Here is a 24,043-nt window from a genome sequence, read left to right on the forward strand (position 1 = left end):
GTTATTATTAATTAGCAATTATATCGTGGGGTGGGAGCAGGGAGGGAAAAGAGACTCCAGAGTCTGTACTGTGGGAGAGTTTGCTCTGGGTTCACATTCTGCCCTTGCTGCAGCTTCAGGCTGCCCCAGTTTCATGTCCCTGCTGCTGCTGGAGGGAGCCAGGCATGCTGCATCCCATTGGGGGTGTGTCCCACCATGCCACTCCTTCCTGGAGCTTGTGGACGAGCCCACTGGTGTAAAGGGAGGGAGCGATGGAGAGAGAGGTGAACAGTGCTTGAATGAGTTCACCTTCGTTAGAAGGCGGGCAACTTGGTAAGAGGGAGTTTGGGATGAAGGGAAGTCATAGAATCCCAGAATGGTTTAGGTAGGAAGGGACTTTAAGGACCCTCTAGTTCCATCCCCTGCCGTGGGCAGGGACACATTCCACTATCCCAGGGTGCTCCAAGCCCTGTCCAACCTGGTCTTGGACACTTCCAGGGGTGGGGCAGCCACAGCTTCTCTGGGCAACCTTGCCCACGACCCCACCACCCTCATTAAAAAAAAAAAAAAAATCTTCCTTATATCTACTCTAAATGAAACTTTTCCAATTTCAAACCGTTCCCCTCCGGGCTTGCCTGGCACCCCAGGGATGAAGTGGGGCCAGGCACTGCCAGAGTCATGGGAGGATGTATCCTGTTCCCAAGGAGAAATAATTGGCAGCAGACTGGAGCAGAGGAGAAGGAAGATCCAGTGATTCACAGGACACACAGACCAGTTTAATTTCCTTCCTGTTTTTCTTTCTCGCGTACACCCAGGCTGTGGCTAATTCCTGTTTGTGTCCCCAGTGAAGTGCTAATGCTGTCGTCCTGTTTGTCACTGGGTTCCCTCAGGCAGCGCTGACAGAGTTCTTTTGTGGTCTCCTCCAGATGTCCCGTGCCTCAGCGCTGGGGGCATTCCCACCTCTGACATCCCCGTGGCTCCACTATTTCCATCCTCCCTGGCTCAGCTGTGTGCACTTTTGTGGCAGCGAGGAGAGCTCAGTGGAACTCTCTCTGCTACTCCCTCAGAGCTGCGGAGGTCAGCCTCGCATCACCCCTCTTCTAGAAAACAAGAGTCTGCTCCTCTTTGAGCCTTTCTGAGCACGCGAGCTCCAGCAGCCCCGCTCACCCAACCTCTCCAAAGGCTTTCAGGAAGAGGTCACCTGCCTCACCCGGAGCCATTCAAGAGTGACTCCGCTAATCCCTTCTGCGGAGCGGGTGAACCCGGGAGGCCAGCGGCAGCGGCAGCTCTCCAGGCAGGGCGGACTGGAGCTGTGCGTGGCGCTCCAGATGTGCAGCGCGTCCCTTTCTTCCCCGTGGAAGGGGTGGCACAGCAGCACCCAGGATGAGCGTAGGGCAGCTCCCACTGCCGCGTGCGGTTTCCAGAGGAGCGCTGCGATAAAGCCGGTGGGGGTTTAATGAGGTCACTGCAGTTTAATGTTACTGCAGCAATCTCTTTTGTTTTACTACATTAAAATATTTGTGGTGGAACGGTTGGACCACTGTAATGCGATATCGCTACCTTAATGTTATTGTTGCCATGGCAACACTAATGGCAGCTCAATAACATTATTGCAATTTAATCTTACGACAATAAAATTAAGGGTAGAACAGTGAGACCCCGGCTCTGTAATGTTACTACAGTAACAGCATTGTTATCGTAACCGCGGGAGCGGAGTCAGCCCGCTGTAGCGTAACGCTGGTACCGGCGCTTTGCTGTTACTACAGAACACGGAGCATCCGCCGAAAATCACAGCAGGGGATGAATGGGAGGAGACGTCACCGGTGCGCCGGTGCTGCTGCTACCCTGGGGCTGTCAGCATGGGGAGGTCATGCTGTAATCCCATCACTTATTCATCTAATTCCTCAATTGTGGTGTTTTTATCGGGGTCTGTCCTCTTCTCCCTCCGTTGCTGGAGCTCTTTGGAGCGGGTCTGTTGTTTTAGCGGCAGTAACTCTGCAGGGAAGGATTTAAAGCGCTGCCTCCATCTAGTTCCAGATCCTTCTGCCTGGCGTTTTATAGCATGTGGCTGTTATAGAGTGATAACGTTTTATATTTATATGTCATCTTTCAATGTGAAGGATCCTAGCACAGGCTACAAATTACTGCCATGCTGCAGGGCCAGGCAGACAACCCGGCACACACAGTGTGCCAGAGGAGGGGTTTCATCCAAGGGCACTGATTCCTGTGCAAGTGAGAGTCTCCTTTGCCTAGAGGATTTATCCAGAGTCCCCAGACTTTGTGAGGTGGGGCACAGATCTTTGTGCACCCTAAGCCATGTACCCCAAGAAGCACCTGCTATCGCTGCCATGGCTACGGGCAAAATTCCTCTTTTCCCGGCTGGCAGAATTGTATCAGGGCTGGAAAGGCAGTGGGGGGCAAGGCGCAGGGGACATCTCTGTGCCATGCAGGGGCTCGCTGCAGTTTTCTCCAGCCTCCAGGGGAGGGAGGCAGAGCTGCTGATCTGTCCCGAGCATCGCAGAGCTCCCCTCATCCTGCCCAGACCCAGCGCTCCTGGGGATGCACACTTGCCATGCCCAGGGCTGTGTGCTTTTGGCTGAGGGATGTGCCCAGGGATTTGTGGTTTGTGGCATGACAAGCGTCATGCCCAGGGATGCACACTGTGTTCAGTGATTCATGATTGTTTTCCCCAGCTATGAGCTCTTGCTGTGCTCAGGGATGTGCACTTTGTGCCAAGAGACGCAGCTTTGTTGTGCCCAGGGATGCACTCTTGATGTGCCCAGGGATGCAGGTCTGCCGTGTTCAGGGATGCACTCTTGCCGTCCCCAGGCATGTCTGCTTGCTGTGCCCAGGGATACACTCCTGCAATGCTCAGGGGTGCAGGTTTGCCATTCCTAGCGATGTGTGGTTTGTGCCCAGGGATGCAGGTTTGCCATTCCCAGGGATGCAGGTTTGCCATTCCCAACGATGTGTGGTTTGTGCCCAGGGATGCAGGTTTGCTTTGCCCTGGGCTGTGTGGTTTGTTCCCAGGGGTGCAGGTTTGCCATTCCCAGGGCTGTGTGGTTTGTTCCCGGGGATGCAGGTTTGCCATTCCCAGGGCTGTGTGGTTTGTGCCCAGGGATGCAGGTTTACCTTGCCCAGGGATGTGTGGTTTGTGCCCAGGGGTGCAGGTTTGCCATTCCCAGGGATGCACTCCTGCCGTGTCCAGGACATGTGCTTGCCATGCTCAGGGATGCACATTTGCTGTGCCACCCCACCTGCCAGCCATGCTTAGTGCCCCAATTGTCTACTTACCCACCTGAACTATCCATCTCCTCTCCTGCACAGCAGGCAGGAATTTTCCTTCTGCTTTTAGCCCTTGTGCTCCCTACCAGCTTCTCAGATCTCCATCCCCAGACAGCTCTTTGGCACCTGAATCTGGGGGTGTTGCTGCCTGCCTTCATTCCTCCAGCCCAGCCCCAGTCTGGGCCTGCTCAGTGCAGCAGCTGCTCGGCTCCCCTTGTGCCTCAGCATTTGATCTCTCTCCATGAGTGTTTGGATTCTGACCACCGCAGTAATTCCTTGTTTGTCCTTTAATAAAAGACCCGTGAGCTCCCCTTGACACCGGAGCTGGAATCACTGGGACCTGGGGCGTTCTGTGTGCCAGCTCTTTGTGGCAATCTGGTTCCACATCCATCCTGCCAACCCTGCTCCTCTGGGGGTTACATGTTTGGAAACATGAGCAGCAGCTCATCTCCCATTCACTGTTTTTCTCCATCATTTGCTTTATTAAATATTGATTTTCTGTTGCATTATTAAACCTTAAGTCCTGAGCATAAATTCAGAGTTGATACTTTAATCTGGCTCTTCTTTTTGGCCTTTAGAACTGATTTTTCTGGCCAGTCTCTCTGGAGGCGAGTCCAGAAGCAAAAACCTGTTGCAGGGGCTTGGGGAGTGAGAGGATGAAGCAAAGGGCTCTTCCCAAGGGATTTTTGTCTGTTTGGTGTAGTCTTTGCCATGAAGGTGGCATCCATGGGGATCCTGGCCTGCAATCCTGCACAACCCTGAGTGAAAGGGGGTTGGGGAGGAATCAGCCAAGTTTTTTCAGGGAATTTGGTACATTGCTGGCTGCCGGAAGGATATAGCCCTCTCTTTTTTTGGTGGCACAGAGAAATTGCGATCTGGAATGGGAATTTAGCCTGGAGCCACTGCGTGGGCAGGGTGGCAGTGAGGCATCCAGCCTTCCACGTGCCTGGCTCTGCTCCCTAGGGTTCGCTGCCTTGCTCTGCCAAAATTGCCCTGCTTGGGAGCAGGACTCTGCCGAGGACGGGAGCCACAGATGGCAATGCCTTGTCCTAAATGCGTTCCCAGCTCCTGAGTGATGCTGCACAAATCTGTGTTATTTTACCCTACAAATCTTCACAAAACCAAAAATGTCCTTGGCCAAAGCTGCAGGCAAAGCCAGATGAACGTGCATGGTAGAAAGCCACCAGCAAGCCAGGAGCAGTGCAAGTGGCCACCAGCACATCCTTGATAGCCATGGTGGGTAGCTGTGACCCCCAGTGAGATCCCTGCTCTCCTCCCATTCCCTATCGGAGAGCTGCACGCTGCCAGCTGCTGCCAAACCCCATGCTGCCAGCAACCAGGTGTCTGAACATACTTCCAGAGCCAAGAGAGCTCAGCAGCCAAAAAGGGAGGAGGGGAAAACAGTGTGGCAGCACCGGCAGGTTCAGGAGGAAAAAAAAAAAAAATTAAGAAAATTAGGGAAGAAAAAAGACAGAGGGAGGTTTGCAAACGGCTTTTGGATCCCCTATCCAAACGGGGCATGGAACCTGTGCCTGGCAGCTGCTGTGCTGAGCAGTGATTTAAAAGCAGACTCGCAGCAGCAGGGAAAGAGGCAGAGGGGGAAGCAGATGTGAACACAATGCTGGAGATAAAGGAGAGGCCAAGGGAACAGCTGCCAAAAAGCTGCCTGGCCCTGCCACCTCCAAGGGCTAGAGAACCTCCAGCAAACATCTCCATGCTTGAGGACAGGCTCATGGGAGGTCACTGGGAGAATAAAGGGGGAAGCTGGGTGGAAAATGTGGGGTTTTTCATACTGTTCTTGCTTGGGTTTTGAAGGAGAGGGGGAAAATGGGAAGAAGGAGCTGCATTGAAACATGGGAAGAGATGTGATTTTGTTTTCTTTCTGTTCTGGTGATGCAATGGAGAAGAAAGAGATTTAGAAAGACAAGGAGAAGCAGGAAGTGGAAAGCAAAAAGGCAAGGATCTTTGTAAAAGATGTGGAAATGTAGTTGTTCAAACAAGATATTGAAATGTGGTCTTGAAATGCTTCTGGTTTGGGTTTTCCATGCCTGCTGTGAGACAGCAGTGAAACCACCTTTGTCCTCCAGAAAGGAGGTGAATTTTTTCCTCAGTCTATGACTGGATCCCTGGAAGGGATCAGCATGGCCCCACTGCATGCAGGGGACAGGGTGGGAAGGTCTTCTTGTTTTAGGTAGATCCATGCCCTCATACAGAAGGAATTGTGCCCTGTGAGGGTGCTAAGGTCCTAGCACAGGGTGCCTGAAGAAGCTGTGGCTGCCCCTGGATCTCTGGAAGTGTCCAAGTCCAGGTTGGATGGGGCTTGGAGCAAGCTGGGATAGTGGGAGGTATCCCTGCCCATGACAGGGGGTGGGAATGGGATGACCTTTACGGTCCCTTTCAACCCAAACCATTGTGGGATTCTGTGATTTTTCATTTCTGGCTTACTGGTCCCAATAGTAGAGATTCCCAAAAGATTTCAGCTCTCCTTTTTGGTAGCATCTTGTATAATTTCCTGGGTAGGATTTGGGACGTGGCAGGAGAGGCCACAGACCCCGTGCTGGTTTGCTGTCCTGTGTGAGATAAGACGAACAGGTGTCCATCCACCCTCCTCTCTGCCCAAGTCTCCTGCCCACTGGGCCCCCACAGCCAACAGACTCCTGAGTTTGTGCCCCAGGCTCTGCTTGCCTGGCCCAGCACTGACACAAGGCATCAACAGAGATGTCTCCTCCGTGGTTTGCTGTCCTTGTAATCCCTCCTCCTCGCAGCCAGCCCGAGAGCTTCAGCCTTTGATCCTCTTCCTCTTTTGCAAACACTTCTCCCTGCTTGTGAAATTAAATCTCTCTCACAGTGATTTCCTTCCCTATCTTTTCTTTTTGGCCGAGTCTGTCTGAAATACTCTCTTTTTTTTTGCTCCTTCAGCAGCAGGGCTATATAATTGATGGCCTCGCCAAGCTTTCTGCGCTGAACATTAAACCCTTCCTGCCTTGGCTCCGACCGGAGTTCATTACTTTCTGAAAAGCTCTGTTGTCTGTTTGTGCTCAGATGATTGTTGTTGTGGAGGGGAGGATGTTGTCGGCACAGAGAGAGGAGGAGGGGTTGGATTTGGCCAGGGCTGCTTTGTAATCAAATCTCGCTTCCTTTAGCAAATTTTTGAGTGGAAAAGGTCTCTTTTAGTAAAATTGAAATATGGTACCCTCCTGAAGCAGAAGCACAAAACTCATGGTCTGAATTAGTGCAGCAAAAGGTTGTCTGGCTCTTGGGCCAGTGGGAAAAAGCTGCTTTGCAATATGCCCCTGCTCAGCACCGGGTAGGAAGGAGCTGGGGCTGCTCTCATCACCTCAAGCTGATTTCCTGGGACGGGCATTTCCCAGGAACCTGCTGTGGCCATTCCTTCCAAGCTTCTGCACCCCAGGAGCTGCCCTGTGAAGGATGAGCCCCACCCAGTCCCTCCAGCACCGTGGTGTCCTCATCCTGGAGCTGGGGGTCATTCTGTGCATGTGTTTTTACATGATGCAAATTCTTTCTGCACATTTTGGCCTTCCCTGGCAAGACAGAGTGGAGCTTTCTGTGCTTTGCCCTATGCCGACAGCGCTCCTGGCTCCCCGTCTACCTCCATGGGCTTTCCGCACTTAAAACACAGCAAGGCTGAGGTGATTACAAGGATTGGAGATGCAGTGACACTTCCCTGCCAACAAGTAATTGATTTATTAAAGACATTACAATACATTCATGGTTGAGCGTGAGAGTTTCCTTTGAACTCGCTCAGGAATCCGAGGGGATTGTGCCTGTTTGCGAGGACCGCGGGCAGAATAAATCTGGGCTCCCCCATCGCCTCCCCCCCGCGCCGCCACAATTTCATTTCCCTTTGACTGGCGCGAGTAAATATCACAGCTCGACAACTCCAGTCCAGTGACTGGTGTGATCCAATTTAATAGCATTTAAAAATTCAAAGTGATTGTTAGCCAAATGGAAATGTAAGATTTCATACCCAGCCTGCCTTGGGGAGGAAAGGGAGAATTAGGGAGGGTGCGGGGGATGTAGACAAATGGACTAGATAAAAAATAATGGAAAGTAACTTAATTAAGAGGCTCGAGTCAAGTTAAAAACAGTAATGATTTTGAATCGGAGAACCACAGGTATTAAAAATGAAAGGGAAAGAGGAAAGAAAGGAAAGGAAAGTGTGGATAAAAAGCCTCCAAAATGATTAAATGGGAGGAAAAAGAGGCATGGGAAGAATGGGGTAAAAATAGTCCATCCATGTAAAGTAGGAGCACATGGGGAATAGATGGTGCTGGTGATGAGGCTGGGCATTAGGAAGACAAATAGGGAAATTAAGGATGCTCTGGCGGGGATAATTCCCTGTGGCTTTTCTGGCATTCTCAGAGGCACGAGTGTGGTCGAGAAGAAGGCTCGAGGGCTTTGTTTAGGAGGAACAGGAAATGAAGGAGCAGTCCTAATGGGAAAGGAGAACAGCCCCCGCGTTCTCCAGGCACATCAATATCCTTCCCTTGTGGGACCATCGCTCTCTCCTTTTCCTTTGCTTTTAGCTCTCTCAAATGTTGCTTGGTTGGGTTGAAATTGGGGATTGGAATTTTAATTGCCCCTTTATGTACAGGGATACACAGCTGTGTCTCGGTGGCATGATGACTGATTTTTAACTGTGGAGCTCTCACTCTGTGCAGCCCAATGGAAATACCTGCCCTGGCAGCCACCCTTACTCCCCCTGTGCCTTTTTAACGTGGTTTTCCAAGCTCCACAGAGCCTGAGAGGCAGGTGCTGCAGAGCGTTGATCTGAGCAAGCTCTTCTGGCCCATTTGATCTTTGGGTCTCATTCCTCCATCCGTGAAGTGGGAATAATAGCGCTCCCTTATCTCCCAGAGTTTGGACGATAGGGATAAACCACATTTGAAGGTTTGGGAAGGACAGTGAGCATCATCCCACAGACTCTGGATCGTTGGTATCTGCACTCCTGGCACCCTTGGCCAAACTTTGGGTTGGTCTTCTGGGCTTGGGGAAGCTGTGATTTGACCTAGAGGTATGCCTTGGGATAGGATGAGGGACAATATTCCATGGGAGGGGTGAGGAAGGTGGGGTCTCTTGGAGCCCAAGAAGGAGAGACTGAAAAAGCAGGGATGTAAAGAAATGACTAAGAGGAGTAAGGAATGGATCAGGGTATCTTTGGGAAGATAGACCTGCCTCTGTTGGAGTGATGTGTGCCCATGGGGATAGGAGGAGTGGCAGCACATGGAGGCATGGATCACCTCACCTGTGGTTCATTTTGAACTGCTGGTCCTTGCTGACCTCCCACTTCACGAGCTTTGTTCTCCCACTTCACAAGCTTTGTTCTCCCACTCTGTTCTCCCAGACAAGCAGAGTCTAGCGTAAGTAGCAGCCTCCAGACCACCTAATCAGACAATAACAGGGCTGTGCTCCCTGCCTGATCCATTAATTTTTAAGTGGAGTCAAAGGCAAAGATGGGAAGAAGCCTAAGCAGAAGTAAAAGCCCTGTCTGGAGCACGAGGGTCACCTGGAAGAGCTGGAGCTCGGGAAGGATGGGAAGAAAGGGGCTGTCTGGGGACCAGCAGCGCTGGCAATGGAGGGATGCAAATAGATAAATGAGGCAAAAAGGGCATGGATAGACTCAGAAGATGCAAATAAACTCAATCAAAACTTGGGACTTTCGCATGGTTCCACATTAACACCACAAATCTCATTGGTTTTTGAAGTAAAGGCACCGGGTCCAGCGAGGCATTTGGGGAAGCACAGCTCATCCTCCTGCGGGGGTGGGCGAGCTGTGTGCTCCGCCTGGGCACGGGCTGGCAGCTCCTCAAATTAGCTGAGTGTCAGGGTGGAAGTGTAATCACAAACACTTACTTTGTGCTCCAGCCCAGGGAGAGGGAGCGCGAGAGCGAGAGCGCCGAGATAAGAACAAATATGCAAGAGCATAGTGTGTTTTTAATGGAAGGGAGATTTATTTCTCTCAGTGTCTTTTTAAGCCTCTAGATAGATCATAAAAAAACCCAGCCCAACCCACACACAACCTGTCTGCCTGAAATAGCCGAAATGTAATTTAAAGAGCATCATTTTAACTAATACTTCACTTCAGAGACACCTGCCCTGTATTCATTGGAGATGCAGGCTGCATTAGAGCATCTGATTTATCTTTGGGAAGGATGTTTGAGCTCTTTTGTTCCTGTCAGGTCCCTTTTGAGGAGTAAAGTGGCAAAGGGGCAGTTTGGCAAGCTCAGCCTTTGGTGTGATGTCCACTCTGCATGGACAGAGGAGACAGGGAGAGCCCCCCCGGCTCTCCAGCAGCAGAGTGGGGAGCAGGAGGGTGGGGCACAGCTACTCTGGCTGGTTGTGGGGTGGAGAGCTGGGGGTTTGTGCAGAATTTAGCAGGACAGTGTGTGTTGATGGATCAGATGAGCAATTTCATGATATTTGCTGTCTATTGGAGACTCCAGGTTGGCTGGGAAGGGCTTTTGCAGGTACATCCACTTGAGCCACATGTCCCAGACTAGATCTGTGCATCTGTCCTCATGGAGAAAAGCCCCCACGTCCAGTTTCTGTGGCCATAGGTTCTGGGTATCTTATAATTTCTTATGTCGTTGTCTTTTTCATGAGCCTGCAAGGATGAGGAATTCTTGTCATTACGTTGATGGAGAGATGAGACCAAATGAGACCAAGGGTTTTGCCAGGAGCACTCTGGCAGAGCCGGTATCCATCCATCCTTCTCTGCACTTATTGACCCACAGCAAGGATGCTTTTCTATGATTAAAAATAAAGGAAATTTCACAAATCATGCTTTTCTCCCAGGGTGGAGGAAGGGATCCTCTGTTGGCCTGCATCCCCCAGGTCCCAGGCTGGTTCTGATCAGCTCCAAGCTGGGGTCACCTATTGAGGACGAGGGAGTGTAGGGATGAGTGTGAGGAAAGATGGGGAGAGGAGAGCTGCTGTGAAATCCCTCGCTCACCCTTTCTGATCTGAAGTTCACTTGTAATATTTTCCCTGACTCGGGTTGCTAATGCGTTTTGTTCTCCAGAGTGTGCGTGGCCCGACTTCCCGCGCAGCCTTTAATTAGTTTCTGGATGATGACATCTCCGCCGAGAATCATCTCGTCGTGTCCCTCCGATCTTGGGGGGAGATAAAGGAATCTAATAAAGACATTCAGCATTTCGAGGTGATGGGTTTGACAAGCTTTGTATTAACCGCAAGTCGTGTTCAAACTTTCTGGGGTGCTTTCTGCGCACTCTGGCTCATCCCCACGCAGGGATTTTCCCAAGGGTCTGATGGAGATTTCACTGGTACCCAGTGGAATGAGAGGAGCTGGGGACCCTGCATCCCCTGAGCAGGGTGTGACAGTCACTGTCACTTTGATGGTCGCCTTGGAGGCAGTTGTGAGAGAGGCTGTCGTGCCTTGAGCAGAGGTGTCAATAATGCTGGAAAAATGATGCAGGTGTCTTAAGGATTCGAGATCCTTCAATTTTCTGCCTTTCATAAGGCGTTGCTTGGCTTACAGGGGGAATCCCAGGTGGCTCGGGGTGCAAAAACTGGAAACTAGATCCGTGCAGCGTGTGTGGAGTTGAAAATGAGATCTGTCTAGACAGGGAGCTGAACTGCCAAACACTCCTTGTTTGGCTGCATTTCTTCATGGATAATAATGGAAAAACTTTGCTTTTATATCTTTCTTCTTGTTTTCTTTTCACTCAGCATTATTAGACTCATTTTAAAGGAGGTAACGAAGTCCAGAGCTGTGCCACATCTTCCTTCAGGCATTGTAACAGGAACACAGAGCTCTTCCAAACCTGAGGGAGGGATTCTGCCTCCTCTTCAAGCTGCTCATTAATAGCCATGCTAAGAAACTCTGGTTTGATTCCCCACAGGTGTGGGGCTTGGTGTTAGGTGTTTTCTTCATTTTTTTCTAGGAAAAATGATGCAGACCCCTTCAGAGTCTTGAAAGCACAGGAGTGAATCTAGTGAGGCAGCACCCTGGCTCCTTAGGGAGCTGCTCTTGATCCAGTCTCATGACCTGGACCCATCCAGAAATCAGGGAAAAAGCCTTGTGCTTGAGCCCCGACTCTCCTATTGTGCCATGTTTATTGTGGTGTATCCCTTGTTGACTGCAGTAGTAGTGCTGATTTATGCTGTCGTAAGTGGAATCAGATTGGGCTCCCTTTTGGCACTTAGCTATAAAGTTTGTCTGCAGAAACCCTGCTGTTTATGCGGTGAATTATACCCGCGTTCACAAATACTTTACTAATGAATGATTGGGAACGTCTTGTTTCCCCCTCCTCCTCTGAGTTATTATGATGCTGTGCTGTATAACCTGCTGCAGAGAGGGTGTAAAAAATCTCGTGTCCTCCAAGCTTCCCTGCAACAGGAGCCGTTACCTACTTGGGAAATCATTTAGACACATTTCGGTGCCGTATGACACATCTCATTACGCCTCGCTTTAGAACGAGCAATTGTCATTAGTTATTTATTAATTGCTTATTAAGGTCGTTATGTATGTCCTCTTTGTTTCCAGCCTTCTTTCTTCATGGCTTTGGCTGCTGCCAGGTTTGTGAAGAGGGGGATTGGTCCCTTGGTGAAGCTGTGCTGAACACGGGAAGGGGGTGGTGGTGCCAACCCAGGGTCCGGTCCAGGCAGCCCTGGGAAGAAGGATAGGCACCAACAAGGGGTTTTTTTACAAACCTTTGTGACTGAGCAGGCTCTGAGGCTCTGTCTGCCCTTCCTCACACCTTTGGACAGGCTCAAAACAGCTCCTGATATGATGGAAGGATGATATGAAGGAAGGATGAAATTATGGAAGTATGATATGACAGAAAGACAAAACCCTCTCTGCTTTTCTCTTAACTATAATTGTGTTAGAGCAGCACAAACTGATTTAAAAGCCCATTATAATACACCTGTAATTGAAGGCACAGGGCTCTCAATTTGCTCCCTAAAGGCAGAAAGCTTTGGAACACAAAAGAGGGAGGAGGCACCATGGAGGTGCCTGGCACTGTGGCAGCCAGCACTGCACCCTCTCCTGACCTGGCAGCTACAAAGTGCTCTGGTTACAGCCTGGAGGAGTCCTGGGGCTGCTGGGTCCCTGTCCTTGGCAGACCCTCGGTTGCCTGAGGGTGGGCTCGGTTTGACTCAGCATTGCTGTGAGCGGGGATAGGACACCCAGGACTCCCCCTCACTGAATCCCAGTGGCAGGACCCGTGGCAGCAAACTCTGTAAAACACAGGGAACTCTGAGTGTGACAGCAGTAAGAAGAAGAGAAGCAGGAGATTCTCCTGTTATGAGAAGCAGGAGCAGTGTCAGGCTGATGCTCAGGAAGCTGCCAGTGCACATCACAGATCGCCTGCAGAACGCAAGTCTGGCTCTCCCTCTTTTTCTTTCTTCTGGACACTTTTATAGTTGTTCTTTGTTGTTTCCTTTGATCTGGAGCAGATGTTGCTCGTGCTGGAAGATGGAGGTTTGCATGTTTTATGAAAGGGAAGCAGGGCTGGGCTTACCAGGACAGCCACTCTCTCCCAGGCTGTCCCAGGTGCTGAGGCCCCTTGGCTGGGACAAGCACCTGCTCTGCCTCACTCCCACACCAGAAGGGGTTTGCTGGTTTGGAAAAATCACAGCTGTATTTCTGCATTACTTTCTTGGCTCCCAAAACTGGGTAGAAAGGGGATGGTTAAGGCAAAAAATTGCAATTGCTCCTTAACGAAGGATTAGTCCCCTTGCCAGTCTGAGCTGGAGAAGTTGTTCCAGATGCACCCTCCACTCAGCCTGCTGCGTGGCTGAAATTTGGGGTGCTGGGGTGTCAGGAGACAGAGGTGGGGGCAGGGGGTCAGGGAGAGGACAGCCCAGGCAAGCAGCACAGTCAGTACATGCCAGGAAGGTGGGTGGGGAGCTGATGATGATGGAAATGGAGGTGGCAGGGCCCAAGCAAGGAGGCAAAGCTGGTGATGTTTATACAGTTTGGGATGAGCTATAAAAGGCAGCTGGAGGAATAGTCAGGGAAGGCCTCAGACTGTGGTGGGTGCCATGGGAGTGGCAGCAGAGGAGGTGGCAGAAATGCCCGGGGACCCCCACCACATTCCCAGGATGTGAAGATTTGCGTGCAGCCCTTCTGTAGGATGTGCAGGCATGGGATCTGTGAGCTGCACACCTGTGCTGGCAGGAGCGGGTGTTTGGAGGTGAAAGCAGAGCAGGGATATCATCTGTGCCAGTGGCAGGAGGGCATCTGTGCGCCAGGGAATAGATGTGTGTCGGCAGGCACATATGCTTGGATCCGGAAAGACATCTATCACCTGCCTGAACACCCTCAAACGTGGAGCTCACCATATGCTTTGGTTAAATATTTAAGTAAGCTGCTTTCTGTCCTGGGGACTCCTTGTGTGCACCATGTTGGGGCGAGCTGGGGGCATGCCCTGGGCACCTGCGGGGGACTGAGAGCACCCAGAGACCTTCCCCAGAACCATGACAAAGATGGAGGGGGAGAAAAGAAAGAGATGGATCAATAAAGCACCAGCCTGCCTGTGGGGAAATCTGTGCAGTGTCACCGGAGCAGCTTGGCCAGTGCTGCCATGTTTAATCACTTCCGAGCAAGAGAGATGCTGAACACAAAAGGACTGCCCGCAAGGAGAGGGTTCCCGCCTGGGAAGCCTGCATTTACTTAGCCTTATTTATTTATTCATTCCCAAAGGGGCACAGCTCCATCTGCGTCCTGCTTTCGGCAGAGGAAATGTCTCCTCTGCCCCACTGCTGCAGAAATGCCAAGTGCTGGTGAAAGTCCTTTAATGCAGAGGGAATGGAAGTGCCAGTGATTGTTAAATAATATTAAATGTATACTTGGATCATTTATTTGTTAAGATTTCCCTCCCTAGTCTGGTAAAAGCCTTACAAAACACCTGTTGTGTCTCTAGAAAGGCATTTGGAATAGTTTGTGCAGTAAAATATTCAAATATTTAATTAGCATACAATAACCACTGTGTTAAATCCTACCACTGCATAGACAATTCCAGACTTAGTTAACAGCTTCCGTGACGTTTCTCTGGTTTGCTTCCCAGATGTTCTTGCCTCTTCTCATTCCAGATGGGCCACAGTAAATTGTGTCTCCCTCAAAATGTCCTGAGCTTGCCAGAGTATGGTGAACTTTTCCCCTGTTGCATGAGCAGTTCGAGCTGCTTTTTATAGAATTATGGAAAGGTTAGAGTTGAAAGGGACCTTAAAGAACCTCTAGTTCCATCCCCTGCTGTGGGCAGGGACACTCTCCACTATCCCAGGCTGCTCCAAGCCCTGTCCAGCCTGGCCTTGCACAGTTCCAGGGATGGGGCAACCACAGCTTCTCTGGGCAACCTGTGCCAGAGCCTCACCACACTCATTGGAAAAAACTTATACCTGTTCTAAATCAACCCTCCTCAGGTTAAAGGCATTCCCCTTTGTCCTATCAATCAAACCCAAGTTTAAATTGTTTTAATTATGTTTTATAACCTGGTCAGTTGATTTTTGTCTCTCACCTGGGTGGGTGCAAATGGGTCTGTGCAGTCCCAGAGTAGCAGTGCAGAGTCTGACTTGCTTTTTTTAAAGCCTCTGCAAAACAAGCTGAATTGGGTCGATGTGGATTCAGCAGTTAAAAACATCAGAAAGGTTCCTCTGTGATGCAGCAAACAGCACATTAAAGATGATGGATACTGCTTTTGTTTTTTGGGATTTAGAGCTGGAAGCTCTTGCTGCTTCCCAGGCAGAGGTGGGCGATCACTGCACCTCCTCTTGGCTCTTCCCACCTCTCCAAAACGACCATGGTAATACCCCCTGGCCAGTTTTTGTTGTGGAGATCACACGCTCTGTGTTTTCAGAGCACACATGGATTTCCTAGCTGGCAGTCCCAGCCTCACCCGGAACACAGTGGGGCAATCATAACGACGTTGTAATTAATTGCATCTCCTCAATGGACCTGGCCATGGGCAAAGCATTCTCAGCTCTGAGTGGTCCCATGAGGAATGTGCTGTCCCCTTCGTGACACTGAAGCATATTAATATATTTTAGGTGTTGTCTTTGTGCCCTCCATTGTCCTGCCCCAGAGCCCCCTCTGTCTGGGAGCAGCTGATCCAGAGCTGTTCTCCAGTGCATGATTAGCAGATTAGCCATTGTGCCCAGAGCAGCAAAAAAATGAACTCCCAGAAGCCCTTCAAAACAGAGAATAATTCATTACCCACCTTGATTTCCACTTAAAATGTACTTTAACTACACTTCCAACTACAAACCCTAAATCACCATCATGTTCACAAAAAATCCATCATTTTTTATTTTATTGCACGGCACTGGCATGACATAATCCCTTCCAGAGCGTCTTGGAGTGCTTTACGGATCAATAAATTACTTACCTGCACAGCAGAGGCATTGCGTGCAAGGCCATTGCAGTCATTCCTGCTTGGCACAGCCCAGGAAGGTGTGGGAGGTGGGGAGAGGAAGGGAAGGGAGCCTCAGGAGTGGGGTCCAAGCCAGGAATTGGGGTGTTGGGCTGCAGCCCCGAGTGGGGTGATGAGTCTGGCACTCCCAGCAAGGGTGGAAGGTGCAGGTGATTTGTGGCTCTCCTGCAGAGCACTGCAGCAGGGCGTCAGTGCCTGCTAGGCTCTGGAGAAAGTCTGGAAATAAACCCGAGAAGGTGACAGTCTTTATTATATTCTGCAGGTGCAGGCTGATAACAGCAGCTGATGGTTTTCCCTCCTGCATCCCCACCAGAAGATCTCCCAGCCCTCCCCAGCAGCCACATTGTGTCCTCTGCTCATGCAGCAGCAGGAGCTGAGTGCTCCCTGCTTGCTCCTCATCCCTTCCCAGCCCCCTGCTCATCACCCCCATCCTGTACCTGTGTCCCCTCCTGGGGCCTGGCCCCCCCATATCTGACTCACTGCTGCGTGCTCTGGGTGGCAGTGCCAGTGCAGGGGGATGGCTTTCATCCCCGCAGAATTTCCCTTCCTTTCCAGGGTGGTTGGCCTTAGAGGCTCCTCAGCAGACTCTCTCTTCATGCCCAGCTCCTCTTGGTGCTCCTGTGCTTACAAGGGCCTGGCAGAGAGCCTGCACAGCTGCAGGAAAAGCTGCAGGAGTTTGAAGGGGGCGACTCATGTTTCCTCAGGAAGATGCAGCTCTGCTGGGAAGGGTTTGTCATGGCTAGGAGGACAGAAGGAATGCTGGAAGTGGGGTAGGAAGAAGTACTGTCTCACACCACGGAGGAGTTTCTCAAGCCTCCCTAAAATTACTGAATCCCCTCTGGCTACAGTTTCTTCCCACTTCAGCTGTGTCTTCTCTGCCCCCTCTTTTCCCTGTTTGTTCCTGCCAAGTCAGATGAGACTGATGGGCTACTGCAAAAATTGTCAAAGCAGAGGGAGGATGGAAATTCAGCCTCCTTCACCCACAGTCTATGATTTGAGTTGAAGCAGAACCAGTTTCATTTTCCTTTTCCTATTTGCGTCATTGCAGTGTCTCCAAAAATCACCGAGATCTCTTCTGACATCTCCATCAATGAGGGCGGCAACGTCAGCCTCACCTGCATAGCCACGGGCAGGCCAGACCCAACAATCACCTGGAGACACATCTCACCCAAAGGTAAGAAACAAACGTTACCAGAAATATTTTGGGAAGGGCACAGCAGTCTTTGTGAGTGGCTGGGGAGGGGTTGGTGGCTTGTTTTGTTGCCAGGAGAAGGTGAAATGCACCAAAAAGATGTGACTCAACACAGGACTTGGTGACTTTGGTGGAGGAACGTCCATCCTGGTGGTCTGGAAGAAGAGCTGATGGTTTTGGTCCTGTGGAGGACTGGCTGTAGGTGCCAGGTTGGGGTTGTTGTGCTTAGAGATTTAGCGAATCGGGGAATACTCTCTGTTGGAAGGGACACACAAAGATCATGGAGTTCCTGCATGGGGCACTCTCATTGCACATTGAATGTGCTTGTCTGGCCATGTTTTGAAATTTTTTCAGGCAATTCTTACAGGTTGCTTCAAAGGAGGATTGTAAATAGTGCAAATGAGCAGGAAAACACATGAAGCATTAATTGGTGGCCTTGTTAATTGGTAAGCAAACCCTCAGCAGAACTGTGTGGGTGTGACTGCTGGGAAGCAAATTCCCCGGCGTGCAGGACCGTATAATTTCAACCCCCTTTCCCAGCTGCTTTTTGGCACTTGCTTTGCATTTTGCTGCCCTGTTATTCCCAGGCAGTTGCGAGGTTCTCGTGGGTGAGCCGGAGGTGAGATCCGGAGGCTCCGGGTGGGATGAGCCGTGCGGCCAAGCGGCAATGCCTGCCTCTGATCCTCTGATCCTGTCTAAGCGCTTCAGTTCCACCTCAGAGTTGTGCTTCCCCTGAGGTTTTACCAACGTGGGCTGTCATTCCAGACAACTGCCTCAAGCTCTCCTCGGGGACGCCCGGCCAGGCTGTCCGGCAGCCGAAGGAGCCGACGCAGGGGCGGCAGTGGCGGATGGCGCCGTGGCTGCTCTCCCTGCTCAGCTCCTGACGAGGGCTGCGGTGTCTCGCTGCAGCTCCATTGATTTTTTGCTATTTTTCTGTGCTGGAGCGAACGGCTGGGCCGGATCCATCACTCTGCAAAGCCCAGGCAGAGCAAGCTGAGTTGGCGGCATCTCAGCCCCTTCCCTTGACAGGTGCCTCTACAAACTATTCCCCCAGAGCACATCTCGGCTTATCCACTCTAGGTGGTCTTGTTTCTGCGCTGGTGGCTTTGGTCAGGGTCTGTGCATGGATCCATGTGCTCCTCCCCATCCCTGAGCATTTCTCTATGGAATCAAAGTGGCTATCACTGTGTGTCACCGTCAGGTAGCATTTATGGTTGAGAGTCTCCAGGTGTTCCCACCTTGAAGCCTCTTATTCCTACTCTTCCCCTTGTCTACCCTGACAACATATTTTGTTTTCCTCAGCCTCCTCAGTACCTGTTTTTCACAAGCATATTGTTTTTCCACAGCCCCACTCTCCTTCCCACATCCTCTCCTGCTCCCCAGAACCTTTGGAACCTTTGTCTCCCACTCATGTGCCCCTTGCTGCCTTCTCCCACATGCCATCCATCCTGTCCTAACCAGGCTCCCAGTTCCCGATGCCTCTGTCTTTCACAAGGGCTATTTTCTGTGTTTGCTGCCATCCAGCAGCTTTTTTCCCCAGGGAATCTTTACATGCGCTTGAACCAGATGTTTCCATTTTACTTAGGACTTAGCTGCTATGGAAACTGAGGATGCACCAGGAGAGGAAGAGTGAGCTAATCAGAAATTACCTGTGGCGCTGTGTAATTTGCAGCAGCAGCTCTTTCCCTGATTTTGGCCATGATTAGGCATTCTGCTTTCAAAACTCAAAGGGAACAAATGATCACAGAGATTTACCAGAGCCTGGTCTCCTGCTGATGGAGGGTGATGAGCCCAGAGGTGGCCCAGGACAACTTCCATGGCTGCCCATCTCCGTGGGCAGCTCCTCTGTTTCTAGGTCTGCCAAGCCACCAAGGGGAACCTCTACTTCTCCAATTTGCATTCACCACACACAGCAAAGAGGAAGATCAGGAGTGTGAGGACTGAAACGAGAGCCAGAGAAAATTCATAGAGATGCTATAGCAGATCTGGGATGTAGGATATACTCTGATTCAGAGTGCTGGGGCAAGCAAAACCCAAAGCTTGCTGCTGGCCCCTCTTGGTTGTTATTCTTCTACTCATCCCATGGGAAGTCTTGAGCGAGCTGCCTCCTGTTCCTTCTCACCATCTTCCTCCATCTCTCTTGAAGGGTGGAGAAAAGGGATGAGGGAGAATTGTTTGAGAGAGTGCTGATGCATAATTTAAGGGTTCACACAGCGGGTGGGGAAGTGGCTCTCAGCAGTGCTGCTCGGGACAGGCTGTGCCAGCACTGTGTGTGCCAGGCACGGCCGTACCAGGAGCTGAAGGACTGGTCCCCAAGATGACACTGGTGAGTGCTGCTCTGTGCAAAGGCACTTCACAGGTTTTATGATTTCCTCGGCACCTGCGAGCACACAGTGTACCTCTTGGTGGGAAATGGAGCAAATAAGAGTGTTTGCTCACCAGGGAGTGCATGGGAAGGCTTTTCAGAGGATATACACTGGGAGCAGCCCAGCTCCCCAGTGACTGATCTCACTTAAAATCCTTTGCCAGCTACTCCAGGCTCCTCTGGCTGCTTGGCTGTTCTGTCTCTGCTGCAATGAATTTGCATTCAGTGGCTTGGGCTGGTAAACTCTGCTGAATTTGCCTGCCTGCAGCTGTTGCCATGTTCTAGGAGTTGTGAAGCCCATTTTGGAAGCTCTCTTTGGTATGGGGGCTGGAGGAGTTCCTGCAGCTGGGATGAGGAGACTGAGTTCATGGTATAACTCAAGACCTCAGTGGACCTGAGCAAGCAAGTTTTCTGCTTCTGATTTTGTGAAATGCAGGCATGCTGGCCCTGTTGGTGCCTCCATCAGAGGCCCAGAACTTCTCAGACCTTGGTCCTACCTGTGCCCATCCTCATCCTTCTGCATGAATAAAAGCAGGCTGCTGGCTCTGGAGAAGTGTTCTGTGAGACTGTGGCCAGTCCAAATAAGGTGTGATACAGCCTGTCTTCTGTCCCTCTGCCTCACTTCTCTCTGTCTTATTTTATTTCTCCTCCCAGTAATACTGTATTAACCCACTGCAACTCCTGTTAACGCAGCTGAACAGATTGAGGTGGAAAAAGAAGCAAAGCTGCTGGAGCCACAGCTTCTTCTGCCTCAGCAGAGGAGGTTTAACAGCTTTGAGGCTCTGTCCTGGGCTTGGGTGCTCCAGCTGGCATCACAAGTACCAGCAGAGCTGCCAGGCATTGGGGCTTCAAAACTCAACTCTCTGAAACTGCTGTGAGGTGCCAAGATCTGGCATGGGATGGGGCAGATCCATCCCTTCTTGGCACCCCTGTGGGGCCCAGACCCTTGGGATGGCAATTAAGAGAGATATCTTGAGGGTGAAGGGAGGAGCAAAAGAGGCAAAGAGGGAGAGAATTACATAGATAACAGCGGCCTGGATGTAACACCTGGCATGAAGGCAGCAGCATGCGCACAGAGGAGGTAGAAGTAGCACAGACCTGGACTAAGAGGTCTGAAAGGCGACACTGTGTGTGCCCATAAACATCCATTTTGCACCCTTAGGTGCAGAGCATGTCTGTGTTTCTGAGTCTTTGGCTGGATTACAGTCCCCAGCCTCGCGGTGCTGATGCTGTCTGTAAACTGCGGCGAGGTCTTCTAGTTAATAGCCTAGTTTTGGTCACTCAGGTGTTTCCATAGTTACTGGGCTTTTTTATTTATATTTGGGGGGTAACTGATGTTGTCATGGCGATTGTCATATTGTCAGGCCAGTTTTCATCTCTCGGTGGATGAAGGCTGATGTTTCTTGGCTGGGATAAAGCACAGCATCCCAGGCCACTGGGCTCAGGGTGACGCCAAGGCACTGGCAGAGAGAGTGGCACCATGTTGAGCTATCCAGGGGATATTTATCTGTGCTGCAGACACAAAACTAGTCATGCCTCCCATTAAGCTTGGGAAATGTGCCAAGGAATTGAAGTGAGGGATCTTCCAGGAGCAAGGAAGCCTCTGCAGCCTCTGTCCCAGGAGGAGCAGGCACAGTTTAGCAGTAATGATGAGGAGGGCTGTGTGGGCAGACAAGTGGGGCTGTAACAGGGCCAGGGGCACAAGGAAAGGGTGTAAAACTGGGTGTGTGCATGCAGATCCCTCCTTCCACACCACTCTGCCACTCACAGACATCCCAAGCCAGAGGCTGCATCCAAGTTGCCATCCTTAATGACCCTTGATGGACTTTCCTGCCATGGTTTTATCTAATTGCTTTTTGATTATTGCTGTAGTATGATGGATTCTGGTGTGAGGCTTAAGACAGTGGCTGCCAGGGTAGGAAAACATTATGGTTTGGCTGATGGTGTATTTACTTGTAAGAGGTCTGATCGAGAGGTCTGTGTGGTGGGAATCCCTCATTAATCTCAGGATTAAGCTGGGTGCTGAAAGCTGGATCCCATGCAGAGCTGGAGTCCTGAGCTGAGCTGAGCTGTCATTTATGGGGCAGGTGATGCTTCAGTGCTACAAGGCAGAGTCTGGGGAGATGCCTGGAGGATCCTGATGTGGCCAATCCAGGATATCCCCCATGATCAGCCTGTTTAACCTCCACGGCCTCCCTGGAAGAGGAACAATCGCAGTCCCTTGTCTCACAGAGCTGCGGGAGGATAAACACATTCCAGACGTGAGGCACTCAGACGCAGCAGTAATCACAGCTCGTATACGCACTTAAGATAGATGAGACACGGTGGCCTGATGTGGCAGAGGTCTCATGAGATCATCTGTCTATACATCAGCAGCAAACCAGCAAAGGGACTCTGGGAGAAGTCTGGTATATTTGGGTATATTGATTCTCCCTGGCTCTTGGCAAGGCTTAAAACAAGAGGGCAAACATCTGCAAAAATTATTCAGCTTGAAGAGGCGCTTGTCCCTGGGAAGGGGAGACATCCTTCCGTCTCAGGGGTTTGTCCATTAGGCACATGGCCTGCCATCTTCATCCTCCCTGGAGAGGAGACAGAGGATATTTATAGGTTGGACATCAGATCTGGAGCCTATCTGGGAGGCACAGGGAGAAGGGCGATCCACTTGGGTGGGAAAATCTCTGCCTGCTTCTGTGCTGCCTTGTTCCTACACCCTGATCAGCTGCACGTGCTGTGAGATTGCTCCCGTTAGCCTGTCCTCACATCACCTCATTAATGGAAGACCAGAGAGCCGTGTCCTCTCCTGGCCCTTTTAGCAGGGAAATACCTCTCAGAGGGAGCAGATGGTTTGTGTAAGGCTCCTTCTGTGTTCATCCCGGGTCTTGTGTCTCTGCTCTGCCTCTTTTCTGCTTTGGAGATTTGCTTTGAGCCAACATGAGTGGTGTGTCAAAGAAAGGAAGCGAGTGCTCCTGCTGTGTGATGGAGCACAGAGCCCAGCCTGAGCTGCCAGCTCTGCAGGGATAGGATGGGATGGGATGGGATGGGATGGCATGGCATGGCATGGCATGGCATGGCATGGCATGGCATGGCATGGCATGGCATGGCATGGCATGGAATGGCCAACATGTTGTACTTGCTGTCCCACCTCACTTAACTGCATGTGTCCCTCCTTTCTTTTGGTATCTGGGTGACTCAACAGAGGTTCAACTGACACGCTTGATGGCCAAGCACCTTGTCCTCCTTCCTAGAGGCAGTTGCAGGCCTGGGCTCCACTGTATTAACTGGAGCATTTCAACTGGCTCCAATCCTGTCGGCAGCTCAACCATCCCCTTGTTTACTGTTGAAATAATTACTGCTTTGCCATAATATTAGCTCTGAGCCGTGACTCCATTACCATTATCGCCGGAATATTACCCATTTATTATCTCCCAGCAACCCTGGAAGATGAACACTAGGCTTCAGAGACCAATTGTTTTACAACAGACAGGATCTTGGTGTGCATTGTTTAATGAGGTAAACTACATTATAGCCGGCATTAATTTGGCTGCAGTGCTCTCCACTAAATCATTGTTAACCTGTAAATCTGCCACCACTTTTGATACTCCTTTAATCAGCATGTGCCAGACAGAGCAGCCGGGCAAAGGGTCAGCAGTGGTCCAGCTCTGCTTGTATCATGTAGGGTATACAAATAGGAGAAATAAATAGGGAGAAGTGGCCATGGAGAAGCAGGACTTTGTGATGGGCACTGTTTTTTTGTGTGGTTGTGGTGGTGGAGGCAACTGGCATTGCCACGGGTTGCTTGAGAAGAGTGTGGACCTATATGACTGCCAGCAAGATCCTGACAGGGATCAGGGGAAATATTCAGCCTGTTGAATGGCAGCAGCTTCCCCATTGGTGCTGTTGAGTCAGGGACGGAAAGAAACACTTCAGTCTTCAGGTGGATCAGAAGGCTCAAGAAGAATAACCCTTATTAGCAAGAAGCAGCGAGCTTTTATAGTCTCACTCAATAAGTGGGACCCGATTGGTCTCAAAGTAGAGACGTCTCACATTATTGGTGGCTATGAATAGCAAGCTGCGAAGAACCATAACTATAAACAATGGTCACAGAAAGAGAGATAATAATTGTTTGAATTCTTTCGTCTAAGATTCCCAGGCTCTCTGTTCTCTCTTTGACTAAACTGAGAATATCCACACCCCATCAGCTCCCATAGGAGAGGGATCTGGCCCAGCAGGGGACAGAATCTGGTGGAATCATTTCATGGGCTCCAGGTTGTTCTTTTGCCAAGGAATGACTAAAACTTGGTTAGCGTGACATGTGGGGAGCTTCTTTTAGCATTTCCCTTCCTGATGCACCCTAGTTCCTCCTGCTTGTTCAAAGCAATGGGAGATTATGTACTTTTATGTGTTTAAAAGTAATATTTTTGGCTCCCTGCATGCTGGAAATGAACTCTTGGAGCTGATTTTGCATATTTGGCATAGATACCTCTAAAATATGCATCTTGGTACAAAAATAACAAGACCCCTTCCAGCTACAAATGAGGCAGTGTCTTTCCCTTATGAAAAGGGGGGGGAACCCTCTTGATTTCAAGATACTCCCTAAATGCAGCTTTGCAATGTCACACTTTCCCAGTTTGCCAGAGGCAGAGAGGGATCTGCTCCTCATCACAGTTTGGGGAAGCAGCTGCCTGCTGTCCTAACAGGGGGAAAAACCAGGAAGCCCTGCCTGCACCCCCAAATTTTATCCCCTTGGTCCCTGATCACCTTTCCCACAAAGGTGGCACCCACTGAGGAGGTGCAAATTCCCGATCT

At 50.6% G+C, this 24,043-nt stretch overlaps 1 protein-coding gene across 8 annotated transcripts in view; it reads left to right on the forward strand.

Annotated features, from left to right (window-relative positions):
• LOC119711303 (protein CEPU-1) overlaps positions 1-24,043 on the forward strand; it is a 363,561-nt gene that overhangs the window by 318,526 nt on the left and 20,992 nt on the right. For all 8 annotated transcript variants that reach the window (XM_038161307.1, XM_038161311.1, XM_038161309.1 and 5 more), the window contains one exon: positions 16,729-16,854. In XM_038161307.1, the coding sequence (XP_038017235.1) occupies positions 16,729-16,854 (126 nt within the window). The remainder of the gene's footprint in view (positions 1-16,728; positions 16,855-24,043) is intronic.

This window comes from Motacilla alba, chromosome 24 (assembly GCF_015832195.1).
Source record: "Motacilla alba alba isolate MOTALB_02 chromosome 24, Motacilla_alba_V1.0_pri, whole genome shotgun sequence".
NCBI lineage: Eukaryota > Metazoa > Chordata > Aves > Passeriformes > Motacillidae > Motacilla > Motacilla alba.